Genomic DNA, 17,941 nt, shown 5'->3' with positions numbered 1-17,941 from the left:
CTTTCAATAAGAAACGCAATTAAAATCACACGTAAATGAGTTTGTTCATGCAATAAGTCGTTAAAAACATGCAGCGCCATCGTCCTCCAACCACTTCCTATCTACGTCTTCTTTGTCGTTTCTGCCAGAAGTAACATCCTGTTGACTCGTATGATATGGAAAAAGTGTTTTTTTTGCAGTTTTGTGAAATGCTCTAAAACACCTACCGCAAAAACGTTTTATGAAAAAAAACTAATTAGTTTTTTCAGAAGTGATGTGTTTCCATTAAGCCAATTTATTTTCAAAATGTCAAATTGCTCAATTTTAAGGTCAAAGGAAACGCAGCTACTGGGCATCTCCCAGTTGTTCCATTGGGACCAGCTGACTGGATCTGTCTCTATATTTCAGGGATGATCCCTGTGTCAACATTACATCACCTCATTTTTCCGTCCCCAGCTGTTTTTAATCCACACCTCTAGCTGTGAGGAACATCCTTTTATTTTTGGGAGGCTCAGTTTGGAGCTTCAGCTGTGTCTCTTCTAATCACCAGGAAGATCTTTCTCAGAATGACTCACTTCGTTCCTTATGCTCCTCCGGGACCAAACCCACTCGTCGCCTCTGCTGTCTGCTCCAGAACCAGGAAGGCTGAAAAAACAAGTCATATAAGATATTACTTAGACCATCGATTTAAAAAAGTACTGGTTCAATTGGCAGATCATTTCATTTATAACATGGGGAACTTATTCTATTATAAGTAAAATAATCTGCCAGTAAAATTAGCATTTTTTTAAAAATCAATATTGAAGAATTATTGACTTATATCATGTTGATAAGTTACTTGTAAGTTAGTGTCTTATTTTAAGTGTAAAATATTCACACTAGAAACTAAAAGTACGTTGTAAGGTTTTGTTTTTGCAGTGGGCTGCTGTGAGCTAGACTTGTCTCAATAAGCAATAAATTAATTAATTGCATGATAAATTAAAACAAACTCATTAAATTCTATTTGCATAATTTATTGTTTTTCTCGTTTCTCTCTTTCTACCCAAAACTGGATGATGAATCTCTTCAGTCTGGTGTTTTGGTCTGAACTCACCCTTTTTTTAAACGACAATTTGGTTGGCAGAGACTTTATAATTCAATTTATTTGTTGTTTCTGTTGTTTTATTTATTTATTTTGGATATTTAAAATGTCTTCCAGTTCCAGGGTTAAATGTTCATTAGAATTTAAAGTTTAATTCAAAAGGGTTTCTTACATTATTATGGCATTATATGACTTTTATGTTTATTTTTATCAAGTAAATCCTTAAACTTGTTGTTCCTCCTCCTATTCAGGGGTTTTGGTAGATTTAAGCTGTTTCCTATTGTTGTTGCTCAACGTTAAAACGATGATTCCTGTCATTACAAACCTACGGAAGAAGATTGGGGCCGCAAGGAAAAATCCTTCAGAATTTTAACTTTGTCAAAGTCCAAATAAATAACCAGGCATCCAAAAGTGTTTGTCATTTTGTCGTTGGTATATGAAAATAATCACATAACTGTTTATTCCTTGCTATATGATTTGTAAACCTACAATTGATCCACACCGAAAGCCTGTCCCAAATTTATTTGCGAGATTTGAGTTTAAGACTATATTTGCCTGAATTTGCATAAACAATTTAAACAATTCTGATTCTGAAAAGTCAGAATTCTGAGATTTAAGTTAGAATTCTGAGAAAAAATGTGAGAATTCTCAATTTAATTTGAACTAAATTGAATTTTCCTTCCACACAAACCCTCTGCTGCAGGAAACAAACTATATTTATTCTATAAATGCTGAGAAAACAGTGAGAATTATGAGATTAAAGTCTGTATTTTAACATTAAAGTTAGAATTCTAAAAACAAAAACATCAAAATTATGAGATTACAGTGCAAACTCTGAGAAAAGGTTACAATTCTCTATTTTGTTTGAGCTTAATTGAATTTTCCTTGCATACAAACCTTCAACTGCAGGGAACAAACAATAGTTATTCTCTAGATTCTGAGATACAATTTTTAATTCGGAGAGAAAAAAAAACGTCAGAATTTCGAGTTAAAGTGAGAATTCTGAGAAAAAAGTTAAAATTCTCAGTTCAATTTTAAATGAATTTCCTTTCTAGCCCTCTGCTGCAGGGAACAAACTATATTTATTCCCTAAATTATTTACAAGTCAGTTTCTCTGCAGACATGAGGACTTAATATCTGCGCATATTTCATTGTCACAAAAGATAAATGGTGCGACTGGAGGTGTAGAGAAGGGGGGAGACATGCCGGCTGCAACACGGTGTCATAAATCACTGTTGCTTGGCGACCAAAGTCAGCATGACTCTGCGTGTCAGGCAGACCCCGCGGTTCACACACACCTCTCGTTTGACATCTCGTGATTAGTAGGCAGTTTGGAGGTTCATGTTTCGCTAAAAGTGGGCTGGCAGAGCTGATTTGATCTGTCGTTTTCACGCTGTAAATCTGCTCATGTTGTCTTTACAGAGTTTAGTCGCAGAATAATCTTTTTGTTGGAGGTGTCAAACTGCTCAAATGTGCTGAGAGATGATAATTAACGCTCAATGATCAGTGGTTCATTCAATCCAACAAAAAAACAGGTTTTGTAAGAAGAAAAATGGCTGAAAACCTTGTTTTAACTACCTTGAGTGTAGTTTTAATCAGACAAATTCTCCGCTCACGCTGCTGCAGGTGAACATTGTTGTTTCGTTTTTCATTAGCTGCATTTCCATTACAAATGAGCGCAAAGCTTTAATATTCCAATAATGTCAAAAAAACACAATTTTGCAATTGTGATGTTTCCAATAAATAAGAAACGTGATTAAAATCAGACATGAATAAGTTTGTCCATGCGATAAGTCGTTAAAAAACATAATCCTCCAACTACTTCCTGTCTTTGTCTTCAGCTGCTAACAATAGAGTTAAGTTGTCGCAATGGCCCAGTCAAAGTCCAGACCTCAATCCGATTGGAAGCAGTTGGAACTGATTGGAACCAGTTGGAATTGGTTGGACTCAGTTGGGACTGGTTGGAATTGATTGGGACTGATTGGATCTAGTTGGAACCGGTTGGAACTGGTTGGATCTGGTTGAAACCGGTTAGAACTGGTTGGAACTGATTAGAACCAGTTGGAACTGATTGGATCTACTTGGAGCCGGTTAGAACTGGTTGGAACTGGTTGGATCTACTTGGAACCAGTTAGAACTGGTTGGAACTGGTTGGAACTGATTAGAACCGGTTGGAACTGATTGGATCTAGTTGGAACTGGTTGGAACCGGTTGGAACTAGTCCTCCCAATGACTCAGTTCCACTTCAAGACAAGTGAGAAGGTGAAAGTTGCTGACCTCTTAGTCATGTGAGAAAGAAAGTAGGATTATTACAAGGAGACGTCTTATTGAAAGCCTATTAAAAGCAGCCCAGGAGGTCTCCTTCGCCTTCCACACATTGTATTCCCTGCATGTTGCTATATATTTCACCAGTGCCTGATCATATTAACATGTCATGCTGTACGAGTGTTTAAGGTTATGCAGCAGCCAGTCTGGGCGGTGAAGTTCTCTGATTGTTGAGGGTATGATCTAGTTCCCAAAAGGCTCTGAAACAAAACAGTTTGAACCAAGCTGCTGACAGCAGGAAAGACTGGTGTTGAGATCTCATCCCTCACACAGAGGGCATGTTGTAATGTTAGGATGAATTCACACCAGCTCTGTTTAGTTCGCTTTAATTGAACTCCAGTTCATTTTCCTGGAAAGTCTGGTTCGTTTGGGGACGGGTGAATGCATAATAGAACCAAAGAAGCAAAATCTGTTCTGTCTACAAAACTCAGTCTCGGTTCAGTTCAAGTGAACTTTGGTGCTGTTCCAATGCGTATGTGAACGTCAAGTGGACCAAAGACCACGCCAAAAGCAGGAAGTGGACAACAGTGGAGGGCATTCTGGGTAAATACAACCAAAATAAATTTGAGAGTCCAGAGCTAGCAGGAGTGGCAGACAATGGCTGCTGTCTTTTCCAGCAGCCATTGTACATCGCACACAGCAGTGAAACCACCACTCCATTTTATTTACAAGGATGTTGAGATCAGTGCCTTCTTCTGAGGTTTTTGTGCTGTTTCCTTCAGTGGTTCTTGGTGCTGCGCCACCACAGACTAGGAGGGGAACAGATATTTCAATTAATCTAGACTGTCTGATTCAGTACAGAGTTAAAGCAAAGTGCAGCAGCTGAAAATGAAACAAATATTAAAATTTTGGTCCCACATTGAACTGAGTCTGCTGGACTATCAGGTGTGAAAACAGCCTAAAATAATATGAATACTGTTATGGTTCTTTATGTTCTGCAGGAACCTCACTACTATCAAATTATCACAACAAATATGGAAAATTTCGGTGTGAAAGCAAAGATGAAACTTTCGCTTGCTTTCAACTCATCAGTTAGGTTTTAGTCCCTGATGCTTTTAGCTTGCTTCTGCATTACTTCTGACAGGGACATTTCCTTGCAGGGACATATTATGCACATTTTTGTATTTCTATTTGGGTCTCAACTGCCTCTAAAAACAGCCGAGCGCTAAAAAACAACCTAGCAACCAAAACAGAGCTCCACACTGCAAATACACAAAATCTTAACAATTATTTTTGGTCTGGTTTCTACAATAAAACAAAACGTAGCAGCAACTTCTTAGCAAGATATTGGAGCTTGAGTTAAGTGAATGATTTCTTCATGTTGATGAAAACAAGATGGTTCCACTGGTAGATTATTTCACTTATAACATGGGAAAAATGTCTGGATATAAGTGAAATAATCTGCCAGTGAAAATAGTTACATTTTCATCAATATTAAAAAACTATTGATTTAAATTAAGCTCTCATATCTTGCTAAAAAGTTGCATGCAAGTTAGTTTTCTCTTATTTCAAAAGACTAAGATATTCACATCAGAAATTAGGCCAAAAATACTCGATAAGATTTTGTGTTAAGTGACATTTCTTTGCACTTTTTCGTTACCTAGCAACACAGTCGAGCCCAGCCCCGTTACCCTAGCAACCCAAACGGAACTCCAGAATGTTTGGTCAGCTGGTTTTACTGCTGTATTTGCTGTACAATTGCTGCTTTTTGAAGCTGTATGATAATATAATTGCTAATCTGTTTGCAGCCATTTTCACATCAAATGTAAACATTGCGTTGGGGGAGAGGGGTGTGGCCAGCAGCAGCTTATTTGGATTTAAAGTGACAAGACGACCCAAAACAGCTCATTATGAACTAGATCTCATTATCTGAGAATGATTTTGTGAAGAAAAAAAAAAATGTAATGAACATGTTTTGTATAGACCGCAGTCCTATTTTAACCTGTTTAAGGAAGCAGAGCAGGTCACCTTTAAAGCAGAAAACTGATAGAATCAGGACAATCTGCAAGGTGAAGACCGTCCTCCAGCTGTTGCCTCCATTATAACATCTGTTGGTACAGTTTGCTCCCAGTCAGACGTCCAGGGCACCACGGCAGCAGCTCCTGATGGATGGGAACTGGGACCGCTGACAGCTCCTCGGTGAGAAGCTGGCTTCCTTTTCACGTAGTGACGGCTCAAACCCTACAAACAGAAAATAACCCCACTACCCGGCATCTGGATTCGGGATCAGTTTAATCGTTAGCGGCCATTCTTTAAGTTAAAAGGACTCCAAAGGGCACAGGGCTGCATGTTTTTTCACCCTCATTTGTCTTTAAGAAATAGAGCGATTTATCATCTCATTTTATACGACGCAGGCGTGTCCCTCCTGCACATGCTCAGTGCGAGTGCATGCAAACATGCTGGAATGGCTGGGATGTCCTCGGTACTTCAGCCCGGTTCCCAGTAAAAAGTATCACGAGTTTCAAGTGACGGGATCGTCCTTTTTTTGGGACGGTTCCATCCGATCCGACAAAAAACCGGCTCATCCGTCTGCCCCTCCTCACTCATCAGAAGTTGATAAAGGTGAGCCTTGGAGTTACCAGCTAGCACTTTGACAAAAGCTGCACGGCAGGAGCCAAACAGAACCATGCCGGTCCCCAAGAAAGCAGGTAAGAATGGAGTCCCACCGGAACCAACCGGTTCCCAATCATCCCCACTAATTACTATTTTTAGCCACATTACTCTGCAAAAACACAAAATCATACCAAGTATTTTGGTCTAGTTTATAGTGCAAATATTTTATTAGATTTTAAAGAACTCAAAACGAACTAGCAAGATATCCTAGCTTATTTTAAGTAAATAATTCTTGAATATTGATAAAACGTTCTAGATTTGCTGGCAGATTATTTTACTATTGTTGCTGAAAAGTTAGTTTTGTCGTATTTCTAGTGTAATGAGGAATTTGCACTAGAACCTAATACAAAATACTTGGTTTTTGCAGTGTATTACGCATATTAAGTCCATTATTGTTCCGTTTGCATTTTTAATTTAATTTTAATGCGTTTTCATAACATCTTAAATTAAATACTGTCTTTTCATGTGTCTTAACATACATTTTAAATGTTATGTTTATTTTAATGCTGTCTGATGTTTTCTCACTTAAAGATGAAATTAGTTTCTTTAGTTCAACACTTTATAGTCCATCTAATCTAGTTTTAATAACTCTTTATACTGCAAAAGCACAAACTTGATAAGTATTTTCGATATAGTTTGTAGTTCAAATATCTTAGTAAACTTCCAAAAAGACAAAACTAACTTATAAATAACGGTTCAGCAAGATATAAGAGTTTGTTTCAAGTTAGTAACTCCTTAATATTTATGAATGAAAAAGTATTAGTCCCACTGGCAGATTATTTCACCGTTAACAACCTTGTTCCACGTTTTAAGAGAAATAATCTACCAGTGGAAATTGTCTCTTTCATTTTTCACTTAAACTTTTTTTTTTTACACCATTTTAGACGTACATTAAAAGTAATAATTTAAATCCTTTTAGGAAAACAACCATTTTATTGCATAAAATCCAAAAACAGCATTCCTTCAGTGAAGTTGAACCAGGTGAAACTAAAACTGCCAGTTGAGGAGTTTTGGCTAAAATACTAAAAATTATTTACAGACAAACGTGTTTTTTTAAATGCAGTACATATATACACTTCTAAATATTACAGTTGTGGGTTAATTACTGCTCTGAATCTGCTGTTTTTTTCAGCAAATAGCCTCTTTGAGTCTGCATGCTCCAGTTGACGATTAATCATTTACTAAATTAGTTGACTATTTCACATTATTTCATCATGATTAGCCGTTTCAGCCCTGAAAATAGTAATAGGATAAAAGCCGTTTTGATTTTTGCTCCGTCATGTTTCTGATTAGTTATTTAAAGTGTCGCCACCGGGCTCAGGTGAAAGGTCACCGCGATGTCTTCTGACATTAACCGTCCCGGGTTCACAGTGATTTGTTGCTCGTCACTTTGTTTTATCACCAGTTTTATTAGGCTGTTTATTTGCCGTTGAGTGTCTTCATACCCGCCGGCCCAGCAGTCCAGCTCCGAGCCAAATGGCCGTCATCACCTTGGACCATGCCAGTGTTTCCCCGACCATTAATCACGTCTATAAAGTGTGTGGCTTTGCTACTGAGAAAGCGGCCGTCTCGGTGTCACATTGCCTTTTTTTCGCCTTCGGTAATCCTGACCTGTTGCAACATGACCACTCGATGCGTCTTTGAGATGCTTTTCTTTGAAGATGTCTTGTTTCTGCGGAAGAGGATCAGGGCCACTGGGGAAACAAATTAAAATTCTGACCGTTTCTCAATAGTTTTTCTTTTCTGAATTTTGACTCATCAGAATTCTGACTTTTTTTCCCCAGAATTGCGACTTTTTCTCAAAATTCGTTTTTTTCTCTAGATTATGACTTTTTCCTCAGAATTCCAACTTTTTCCCATAATTTTGAAATTTTTCTCAAAATTCAGACCTTTTTCTCAATTGTTTTTTTCTCTGAATTTTGACTTTTGTCAGAATTCCAACTTTTTCCCAAAATTCTGACTCAAAATTCTGCTTTCCGACATTATAACTTTTTTCCTCAGAATTTCAACATTTGTCTCAAAATTCTGATTCTTTTTTCAGAATTCTGACTTTTTCTTCCTCAGAATTATAATTGTTTTAGCTGTTTAAGCACCATCACATACATCTAATCGTAAAAATCAAATCTACCAAATAAAATTGGAACAGACTTTGAGTTGATCAAGTCCAGGTTTAGGAATCCAAGAAGAAAAGACAGTAATGTGTTTATTTCTGTATGCTAACAACATAACTGACATAAAACTAAGAATGTTTGATTATTTGTTCGGATTTGAGAGGATTCTGAGATTAAAAGTCAACATTTTTATGTTTTGTTGGCCCTTTCGTCTTCTCTGAAATACATACTTCCAGTCCATGCCTAGCAGCTGACACCTCCAGCCTCCAGCCCACTTGTTACTAATCCATCCACCTGCTGCTGCAGTAATGAAGTGTGAAATGCTGCACAGTATTTCAAGTAACAAAATGCAAAAGCTCATATCGGAGTTATTTACGGCCGCTTGATTGAAGCACGAAGTAACACAAAATCCTCCTTAACGATTTATAGCGTCAGAATTTTGCTTTATTGATTTATTTTATGAGGAAGTCAGATTGAAGGACGAAATTTCTCCAGAATCCTTCCGCACCTTTACGCCATTTTTCCAGCCGGTAAGACTTGACACCAGATAAAACACCGTGGGATGAGACCAGATCTGCCCCTCATGTCCCTATCCTCTGATCTTGCTGTCTCAGTGGGACGTTTTGAAACTGATCTGCCCAGACGAGTCGCTCCGTCCCAATGAGACCGAAGTCGTGGAGAGAAAACAGTCCACTGGCCCGGCTGTCCAAAACAAACAACTCCCATAAATCATCCAAGGAGCAGCGGCTGACCTTTTAGCGGGACTCTGATGTGACTTCGGACTGTTGATTTGAGACAAAATCCGTCAGAATATGTTCAAAACTAAAACAAGCGTTTTTAGTCTAGTTTCTTGGGCAAAAATCTTAGTACACTTGAGATAAGAAAAAACTAACTTTTCAGCAAAATATAGGAGTTTGTTTTATGTAAATAATCCCTTAATATAAGTGGAAAAGTACTGGTTCACCTGGCAGATTACTCTAACGTGGAGAAAATGTTTTGTTACAAGTGAAATAATCTGCCTGGGGAACCAGTACTTAAAAAAAAATCTATTTTATGAATTTACTTACACAACTAAGATATTGGGACTAGAAGCAAGACAAAACTACTTGGTAAGATTTGGTGTGTTGCAGTTAAGTCACATTCCATGGGCACTGTGCTGTTCATTTCAACACTGCAAAAGATTTAGGTAATTAATTCCTTAATGTTGATTTTAATAAAGTACTTGATCCACTGGCAGATTATTTTCCTTACAAGACATTTTCCCATGTTACAAGTGGAATAATCAATGGAACTAGAACTTTATCAAAATTGAAAGAATGTTTACTCAAACAGGCTCCTATGCCTTGCTGAAAAGTTACTTGTCAGTTAGTTTTGTCTTATTTAAAGTGTACTAAGATATTTGCACTACAGGCTAGTCCAAAATACTCTGTAAGACTTTGTGTTTTTGCAGTGTTCTTAGGTTATAACCTCAAACGTCTTCTAACACTGCAAAAACACAAAATCTTACCAAGCACTGTGGTCTTGTTTCTAGCGCAAATATGTTAAGGCACTTTAAATTAGACAAACCTAACTTACAAGTAACTTTTCAGCAAGATACAGGAGCTTGTTTTAAGTAAATAATTCCTTAATATTGATTTTAAAAACACGTGGTAGTTATACTAGCAGATTATTTCACTTACTATACGTGGAACTGGTAGTTTTTCATCAATAACAAGGAATTATTGACCTGAATATTCTACATCTTGCTGAAAAGTTGCTTGTAAGTTAGTTTTGTCTTATTTTAAGCATTTTAAGGTATTTGCAGTGAAAACCAGATCAAAAATACTTGGTAAGGTGTCATGTTTTTAGTGTAGAAATAGTTATTAAAACTAAAGGAGATGTCATATAAAATCTTGAGCTGTGGAACAAATTGCAGCTAGAAGTGAGAAAACATCAGACAGATATAAACTGTCAAGAAAATCCGAGCTCATCCCACTTCCCCATGCTGGAGATTTTAGTTTAACAGTAATAATAAATAAAGTTATCTTTAAAATGAATCACTCAAGTGACATCAAGGCCCAGCAGTAGACTTAAGTGTCAATAAAGTTAGTTTAACAGTAATAATAAATAAAGTTATCTTTAAAATGAATCACTCAAGTGACATCAAGGCCCAACATTAGACTTAAGTGTCAATAAAATAAATCTAGTTGTGTGTGTTGTTTTTGTCTCATGCAAACTTTGCTTTAATTCTACTTTTTTCTATCTAATCATAAGAAATCATAGTCAGTCAGAGAGAGTCATTAAACAGGAAAAGCAGGTTTCCTGGAAAAAGAGGAAGTTTCCAGCCTGCAGATTTATAAAAATAGCTGAGACTATTTCTTAGTTTAAAGCATGAAAGTTTTAAAGAATGAAATCTAAACATTATTAGTAATTGGATAAGATTCAAAGTAAAATACTTATATTAATATTGGTTTAATTGTAATAATACTTACACTTACATTTGTGAGAACACTTACAAGAAAAACAAGTAACTGTAACTTTAGTAGTAAATAATTAGAATCATGTATTATTCTTGGTTTCTTTTCAGAAAAACATCTGTAATAACTCACATTAAGATTATAATAAATATAATTAATAAGTTATAGTTATAAAATTATAAATGAATGCTAAATCAGAGAAGCTAAAGAAAATAAATGTGATATAAATGTGATTTTGACATTAAACTTGAAATGGTGTAAAAGGTTGTAAAACTGCAATTAAACATCACTGATATGTTGGAGGTAGATGGTAGGTGAAAGGTGACAGGAAGGGAAAAAGGGGAACTAACAGGAGAGCAGAGATGATCAGCACCTTATATGGAAACAGGAGGTTGAGCAGCCCTGAGACATTGGCACAGACATCATGACATGATGTCTCTTAAGACAGTGACGGATATGAGATCATCTGTCTAAGCAGACAGATGAACCCTATATAAGGTGGGTGCAAAAGAGGAACCTTTCGTTGGATCCTCCGGGCAGCTTCGAGCCAAGATCGAGATGGACAAAGAACTCTGCAGCTGAAGAAGAGCCGGAGCCACGGAGCCGGAGACTGTCCTGCACATGGAGACCAACCCGTCTGGCCCACAATCTGTGGCTTCGAATCGCACTTCTCTCATCGGCTGGGTTCTGACCCCAAAGACAAAGATGAAGACAAAGACAAGGAAGAAGAACTGGTGCCTTTTTTCCTGCCAGCACCAAGTCCTGTGTGACCTCAGCATCCATGCGGAGAAGAAGCTCATCGGACCTGCGGAGATCCTGGCCTTCGCCGATCAACATCTTCCTCCTGCTGCCACACCTTCTTCATCATCAAGCCAGGTCTGGGGTTCGAAACGCCAAACTCCGTCCGTCTCGCTCTAAGGTTCCTTTTTTAGTTCTCAGTATCAGCAGTAGGGAAAGATAGACTAGATGATTGATTTTACTTATTTGATTATTTCTGCTACTGAATTAAGCTGTACTGACCCTTGCAAAAATGCCTTACTAATAAAATATTTAGCATAAAGAAAATCTAAAAGATGTTGTGGACATTCAGTTAATGAGTCACCTTAAAGTTCTTTGATGGTTGTAAAATAGCTGTGATGTTTGATTCTGGAGAGGAAGAGGTGGAAAATGTTTTTAGGTTGCTGGTAGCCCATATTTAAAACCTCATCCTTGGGACTCGACCGAGTCACTAAAACCTACCTGGTTCAATAACAAATGCAAGTTGCAAAATAGAGAACGAGCGACCGTTAACAGGTGTGCTCTGTGAAACTAGTTGGCTGTAGGCTGCTCAGTCTGGCTAATTCACAGGGGGAAGAAGGGTGGGACACCTGGATGTAGGCCGTCAGATAACCAGGCGAATCGTTTCTCGAAACCAGCTTAAACAGAGTTTACTTCAGTTCTGGACAGGGTAAATCCCAGCAGATTTAGGAAACTCAACGGACCCGTTAGACGGAGAGCTGGTAGCACATCTCCCCTCTCAGAAGAGGAAGTACGAGAGTGAGAGAGTAGAGACAGAAAGGAGGGGGGGGGGGTGTTGCGCAACAACAAAACATAAAAACACTTTAACCATAAGACACATGGTTTTGTGTTTTTGCAGTGTTCAGACACTGAATTCTAATAAACTTTATCCCTTTTAAAGAGCCGGTTCCTTTAAATATCCTCATGCCTCCCTGCCCTTCATGTCTCTATTGCTGTGATGTCAGGCCATCCATCATGGAGTCAGTTTATCCCGGCTGGCGCTTCCTGCTGCTCCATGGAACATCCTGGCTATTTTCAGTCTTCCAGCTCGCCACCGACTTGACGTCTCAATCCTGATCCCTCTGCGGCGTTTGCCGTTTTCTCTCTTTCTTCTTCATTGTCTCATTTAATGAACAGAGGGCGCGGTTAAATAAGACTGACGAGGTCATCCGTGTCTGGCTCGCCCGTTTTCCGACATGCCACAGTCGACCTTTGCCTCTTCTAATGTTGAACATTTGGAACATGGTGTCTCCGTGCGTTCTGTTAATGTGACGGTTTTATGTATCAAGTGGTTTCTTATTTAAAAAGTTTGCAAACATCTCCTCGGATAAATAAGAACACATGTCAGACAGGGACGTTCACAGACAGAGACAAGATGACATTTTTCATCTTGTTAGAGCTGGAAAACGGATCACAACATCAGTGTTTTATCATCGGTTTTATCGACAATTAGTCTTTAGTTTTTTGTTGTTTTAATTATCTAAACTTCTGCCAAACTGATGGCGTGACTTTCCTGCTTTATCCACTTTTCTCTACACGGCGTTGTTTTTTTTATTTGTAAGCAGTTGTGAGGAATGGTTGGAAAACCTTGAACTGCCGCTGCACCAGTTACTCAGCAGACTGTTGCTAGGTAACCAAAGAGTGAGTGAATTGCTAGGTAACCGAAGAGTGAGTTGATTCCACTGTGATTGTATGATCTGCATGTGCTAATTGTCATTGTATAAGATCTAAAGAGAATAAGAAGAAATAAAGATAAAAGTAGTTTAATTGCATTTGCTGGACTGCTACTGAAAAAAAATGCCGGTGCACAGTAATCAAATGTGAGAAAAGAGAGAATAATTTTTTTTTTTCATTAACACATGGTATACAGCGTTGTAAAGTCAGATAACACATTTAGTTAATATCATAAAATATGTGATTATTATAAAAATTAGTCTTTTTTTTGTCACGGATGAATCTACTGGAGGGTGCAGTGATGGTACCTACAGTAGTAGCTAACAGTCGCACAGGTCCAACACACACTTTTCTACTTAAATTATGTCCATTTTTATAACATTGTCTAGGAAAGTAGGCCTTCTTAAACCAATGAATATTTTAATTCATATAAATAAATGTTTTACACTGTGATGATGTACGTTTTAAGAATAATCCAGAATTATTTCTTCAGCATATGGACAAATGAGCCAAAGAAAACTTTGCAACTGCAGACAAAATGCTTCAACCAAAGGGAATGGAAGCATGAGAGCATATGTGCTCAAAATGACTGCAATATAATCCTGCTTTCTGTTTTGAAATGTCTAGGGAAAAAAGGAGGCAGCGCTGCAGAAGGTAAATCACCAAATTCTGTTTGTTTTGATTCAGTCATCCTGGTAAATGCTAATAAATATATCTTTGTCTCACTCTAGAGAAGCTGCCGCCATATGAGCCAAATATCCCTGAACCAACTACCAGAGCTGACTTCATGAAGTGTAAGGCTTTCTAAAGCTTTTAAATGTCCATCATCTATACCTACGCTGCAAAAACACAAAATCTGAGAAAGTATTGTTGGCCTAGTTTCTAGTGCAAATATCTCAGTACACTTGAAATAAGACAAAAATAAGTTAAGAGTAACTTAAAACAGTTTTTAAAAATCCCAACCGCATAAAAAACCAAATACATTTCAAAAACCCCTCTATTGTTAACTAACCTGTTACTTAGCAACCCCAGCCAAGTCTAGTCCGTCACCTAGCAACCCAAGCAGAGTTACAAGGTATTTTTTTCCAGTTTGTCTGCTGGAAAATATAAGTGTTTCCTTGTTGACTTACCATATGGAAACCACTTGCTGCAATCTTATTGGCTGTGCAGGAGGATCCACTTCTGCTTTTCAAAGGTGTATGGTTGTATAATTGCGCAACTCTTTACAGCCATTTTCACATCCGATTATAAACTTTGAGTTTGGGATCGTGGCCAGAAGCAGTTTATTTGGATTCAAAGTGACAAGATGCCCTTAACAGAAAATAATAGGTCACCTTTAAGAACCTCCATGTTTTAGCCACATTTCCACACGCAAGTTATTTTTCTACCTCCTCAGACTGGTTCCCCGTCTCTCTGGATGACAAAACAGCACAGAAGCTGCTGTGGATTTCTGAGGGCAGAGCCAAAGTGGCTCGTATCTCGGACGCAGTCTGCCCTTATCCCAACAGGCCTGAAAGATACCAGGACTCACCACAGGTAGGACTCAGGCCTGGAACTCAAAGGTCGCAACATGGCGACGCCCATTAACATGGTTTACAAAAGGCCATAATCAAACACCGCTTTTAATTGGTTCAGTTTAGAGTTGCAGACGCTACATGCAACATTGGTTTTAGACGCACTTTTGTATGTGTCTTGTGAAATAAACGCGTTTCCAACATATCTAACGTGGTGATGCGAGGAGCAGCCATGTTGAAATATGGTTAACTATTCAACTAACTGAGGTTAGTCGAGTTGCTCCGACTTTCCCAGTAGGAAATCAGACTTTGGAGGAAGTTTCAGTTGATTTTTTCGACTGGGAAGTTGACCTCACTATATATAGTCTAGAAATTCTAGAGCTCTGAAAAAAGGGAGTGAATTTCTGGGAAAAAATAAGAGATTTTGAGATTAATCTAAACATTTCCAAGAAAAAACTTATAATTTTCTGAGTTTAAAAAGTTTAAAATATCTAACTTTTGAGATAAATCTTAAAATTTTGCACTTTTTTATATTTTGGAGTTTTTTTCTAGTAATTTTGACTTTTCAAACTCAGAAATTTCTTTTTTTTTTTCTAGAACATTCTAGATCAATTTGAAGATTTAAATTTTTTTCTAGCAAATTTCTGACTTTTAAAACTCAGAAAGTTTCCAAAAGTCAAAAATGTTCAACTTTTGAAACTCAGAAATGTCCTAGTTTTTTTTTAGAACAATTCTTAGGTTTGTGTAGCAAAATCTTTGCTTTTCAAACTGAGAAAATTAAAAGTTTTTTTCTAGAAAATTTTGGGGGGGGGGGTTTTAGCAAATTTTTTATTTTTGATACTCTGAAATTTTCAAGTTTGTTCTTGAAAATGTTTTTACAAAAGCTTAATCTAAAAATTTGGCGTAAATTTTCTGTAGCTTTTTCTTTCCATCTCTAGCACGCCGCCGTAGAGCGGAGCGCTGCGGGTTTCACGAACGTCTCCTGTTGCAGGTGCTGTGTAAGGAGGGCTTGATGGGTGTCCGAGGCTACTGGGAGGTGGACTACGACGGCTGGGTGGTGATCGGCGTGGTGGCGGAGAGTTCGCCCCGTAAAGGCCAGGAGGTGCCCTGCGGTCTTGGGGAGAACAAAGGCTCCTGGGGAGTCGGCTGGTCTGGTTCCTGCTACCAGGTCTGGCACAACGGCGAGAACATCGACATTAAGCTGCCGCCATCTCCCACCGTGGGCATCTACGTCGACCTGCCGGCCGGCGTCATCTCCTTCCTGTCGGTGGAGGGAGACTCCGAGAAGGAGGTGCGGCTGATCCACAAGTACAAAGCCAAATTCGAGGAGAGAATTTTCCCCGGGTTCTGGATCGGAACAAATTCCTTCTGTCTTATCCGGAAAAAAGATCACTGACACTTAAAAGGGATTTCAATGGAAGCCCATCCATGCCATGAATGAAAAAACAAAAGCCCACAGGATGTCATAATTTTGACTTTATAAGTCATAATTTGTGATATACTGGAGTACGCCTCCTAAGAGAAACTATTTGCAAATTATGACTTTGAATCTCAAAATTATGACATTCAAATGAGAAATTATGACATTAAAACTCAAAATGATGACTTTTAATCTCATAATTATGACATAAAAACTTAGTTATGTCTTTTCTCTGTCTATATTTTCATAATTTTGACCCTTATTCTCATAATTATGACTTTAAAACCCTAAATGATGACTTTTCCCATAATTTTAACTGAAACTCATAACTATGACCTTTATTCACAAAATTATGACTTTTGTTCTTATAATTCTGATTTTAAAACTTGTAAAATTAAGAGTTTTAACTCATACAAATGTAACTTGAAAAATTATAAATTTTAAAGTCATATTTATAAGACTTTTTACTTTTGTTTTCATGATTATAAAACTCAAAATCTGACTTCCTGGCTGGCTTTTATTTTTTGGTTCATGGCAGAAATGGGCTTCCATAGTTGTGGGAATAAGGCAGCAGTGGTTTTACCAGAAAATGTTCGTTTTAGTGTGATTGGAGAAAAAACAAGCTTTGAAGCACAACTGAATACTTGGCGACATGTTTGCAGGTTGGTTTTTCTTCTGAATGCATGAAAACAACTTCAGATCTTCATTTGTTTTTGTTCATTTAAGTTAGACAAGATAAAGTTGGGTGTTTTTATTACTTTGACCTTGCTTAATTGTCCTGAATGTAGTCAATAAACTAGTCTTCTTCACTGTGTCAGTATGAAGTCGACACTCAACTGACTTTTTTTTCTGTGTTGGAATGAATGCAAACATTAGTTTAACTTTAGTGATGACAAGATCAAAACAAAACAAATACCATCATTAATATTTAGTTAAAAGTTCCTCAGCAAGTTGCCTTTCACTGACATATTTCCTAAAGAAATCAACACGCTTCTGGTATATTTCCTACCAATTATTCAGGCAGATTTTGGTACCTAGAGCTGTGTTTTGGGGGAAATGTTTGTGGGTCTCAACAGCTGATTTTGTTTGTGATCTTCTGATTTAAGTTATGAATATGTGCGATTCAATACCCACCAATAGAATTAAATTATTTAATTGGAAAAATGAACTTCAATGCATTGATGAATCAATACTTTTACCTACACAGATTGTCGAGCAAGGTAGGCCCAGGTAACGCAGTGCTAGCGAGTGCTAGCTAATAACACAGTGCTAACGAGTGTTAGCTAACACGCTGCCCGTAGCCATAAAAAGAAAAATAAAACTACCTTTCAAACCAGGGCTGCTTTCTTTCCGCTCACTTTGAGTCTTCTGCATTTCAACCATCGTTTTAGTTTCCTCACACTGTGCTTCTGTATCGGAGAATATTGAAATGAAGCGCCCTGGATGGACATCGTCTTCTTCCAACGTTCAGATGTTGCCGTTCTGTTCGTGCTTAGTCCGAACATCCGGGCAACAATGACGTCATTAGCAATGAGCGCCATTAAAAATCTCACAAAGAAAATTGAGGGGAAAGAAAGTGAACAATTCTGGCTTTCAAAGGTTGAATGTTTTCGACTTAAAAAAACAACAAAAAACTCTTAAACTTTAATGATGACAGTCAAAAAAAAAATAAATTTTTTTAACTTTTCCTTTTTTTCTAGAAAATTTGAGTTTAATCTCAAAATTTTATCTTTTGGCAGAAATTGATTTTTTCTAAGATGGCCATAATATGCCATTTTATTGGAAGACTACACAAGTGATGGAATTTGATTTCATCACTTGAGAGTAGCGACTCTTCAGAAATATTAAAAAGTGAAGGAAAACTAAACTATTCCTAAAAACATATTTTTTCAAAAGTTACTGAAATTAATCTATTTACTCTGTTTGGCTACAAGTTAAAAATTCGAAATAACACAAAGAAAAGGCTTGAGAAAATCAGTTTGGGTATAATT

At 37.5% G+C, this 17,941-nt stretch overlaps 1 protein-coding gene and 1 long non-coding RNA gene across 3 annotated transcripts; one reads left to right on the top strand and one right to left on the bottom strand.

The window, feature by feature from the left end:
- Positions 1-461: 461 nt before the first annotated feature.
- Positions 462-17,591, bottom strand: LOC114160555 (uncharacterized). Its single transcript, XR_003598782.1, has 3 exons — positions 17,276-17,591; positions 5,354-5,566; positions 462-624 (listed from the first exon to the last, which is right to left on the bottom strand). It is a non-coding gene; the product is annotated as an uncharacterized LOC114160555 (long non-coding RNA).
- LOC114160554 (tripartite motif-containing protein 16-like protein) lies at positions 5,814-16,790 on the top strand. 2 transcript variants are annotated; one of them, XM_028043206.1, is made up of 5 exons: positions 5,814-6,033; positions 13,644-13,670; positions 13,748-13,810; positions 14,413-14,552; positions 15,522-16,790. In XM_028043206.1, the coding sequence occupies exons 1-5, from the start codon at positions 6,012-6,014 to the stop codon at positions 15,924-15,926; spliced, it is 657 nt and encodes a 218-aa protein (XP_027899007.1). In that variant the 5' UTR covers positions 5,814-6,011; the 3' UTR covers positions 15,927-16,790. The 2 variants fall into 2 exon arrangements, with proteins under 2 accessions (XP_027899007.1, XP_027899008.1); XM_028043207.1 differs by having other exon boundaries at positions 5,816-6,033; positions 13,753-13,810.
- Positions 17,592-17,941: the final 350 nt, after the last annotated feature.

Source organism: Xiphophorus couchianus, chromosome 16 (genome assembly GCF_001444195.1).
Source record: "Xiphophorus couchianus chromosome 16, X_couchianus-1.0, whole genome shotgun sequence".
Classification (NCBI taxonomy): Eukaryota; Metazoa; Chordata; class Actinopteri; order Cyprinodontiformes; family Poeciliidae; genus Xiphophorus; species Xiphophorus couchianus.
Note: the sequence above shows the minus strand (reverse complement) of the source record. Positions and strands in the feature narration are given on the sequence as shown.

Coding starts and splice junctions, on each gene's coding strand:
- LOC114160554 (XM_028043206.1), top strand. CDS start 6,012: ATGCCGGTCCCCAAGAAAGCAG. Junction 13,671..13,747: donor AGGAGGCAGCGCTGCAGAAG/GTAAATCACCAA, acceptor GTCTCACTCTAG/AGAAGCTGCCGCCATATGAG. Junction 13,811..14,412: donor CAGAGCTGACTTCATGAAGT/GTAAGGCTTTCT, acceptor CTACCTCCTCAG/ACTGGTTCCCCGTCTCTCTG.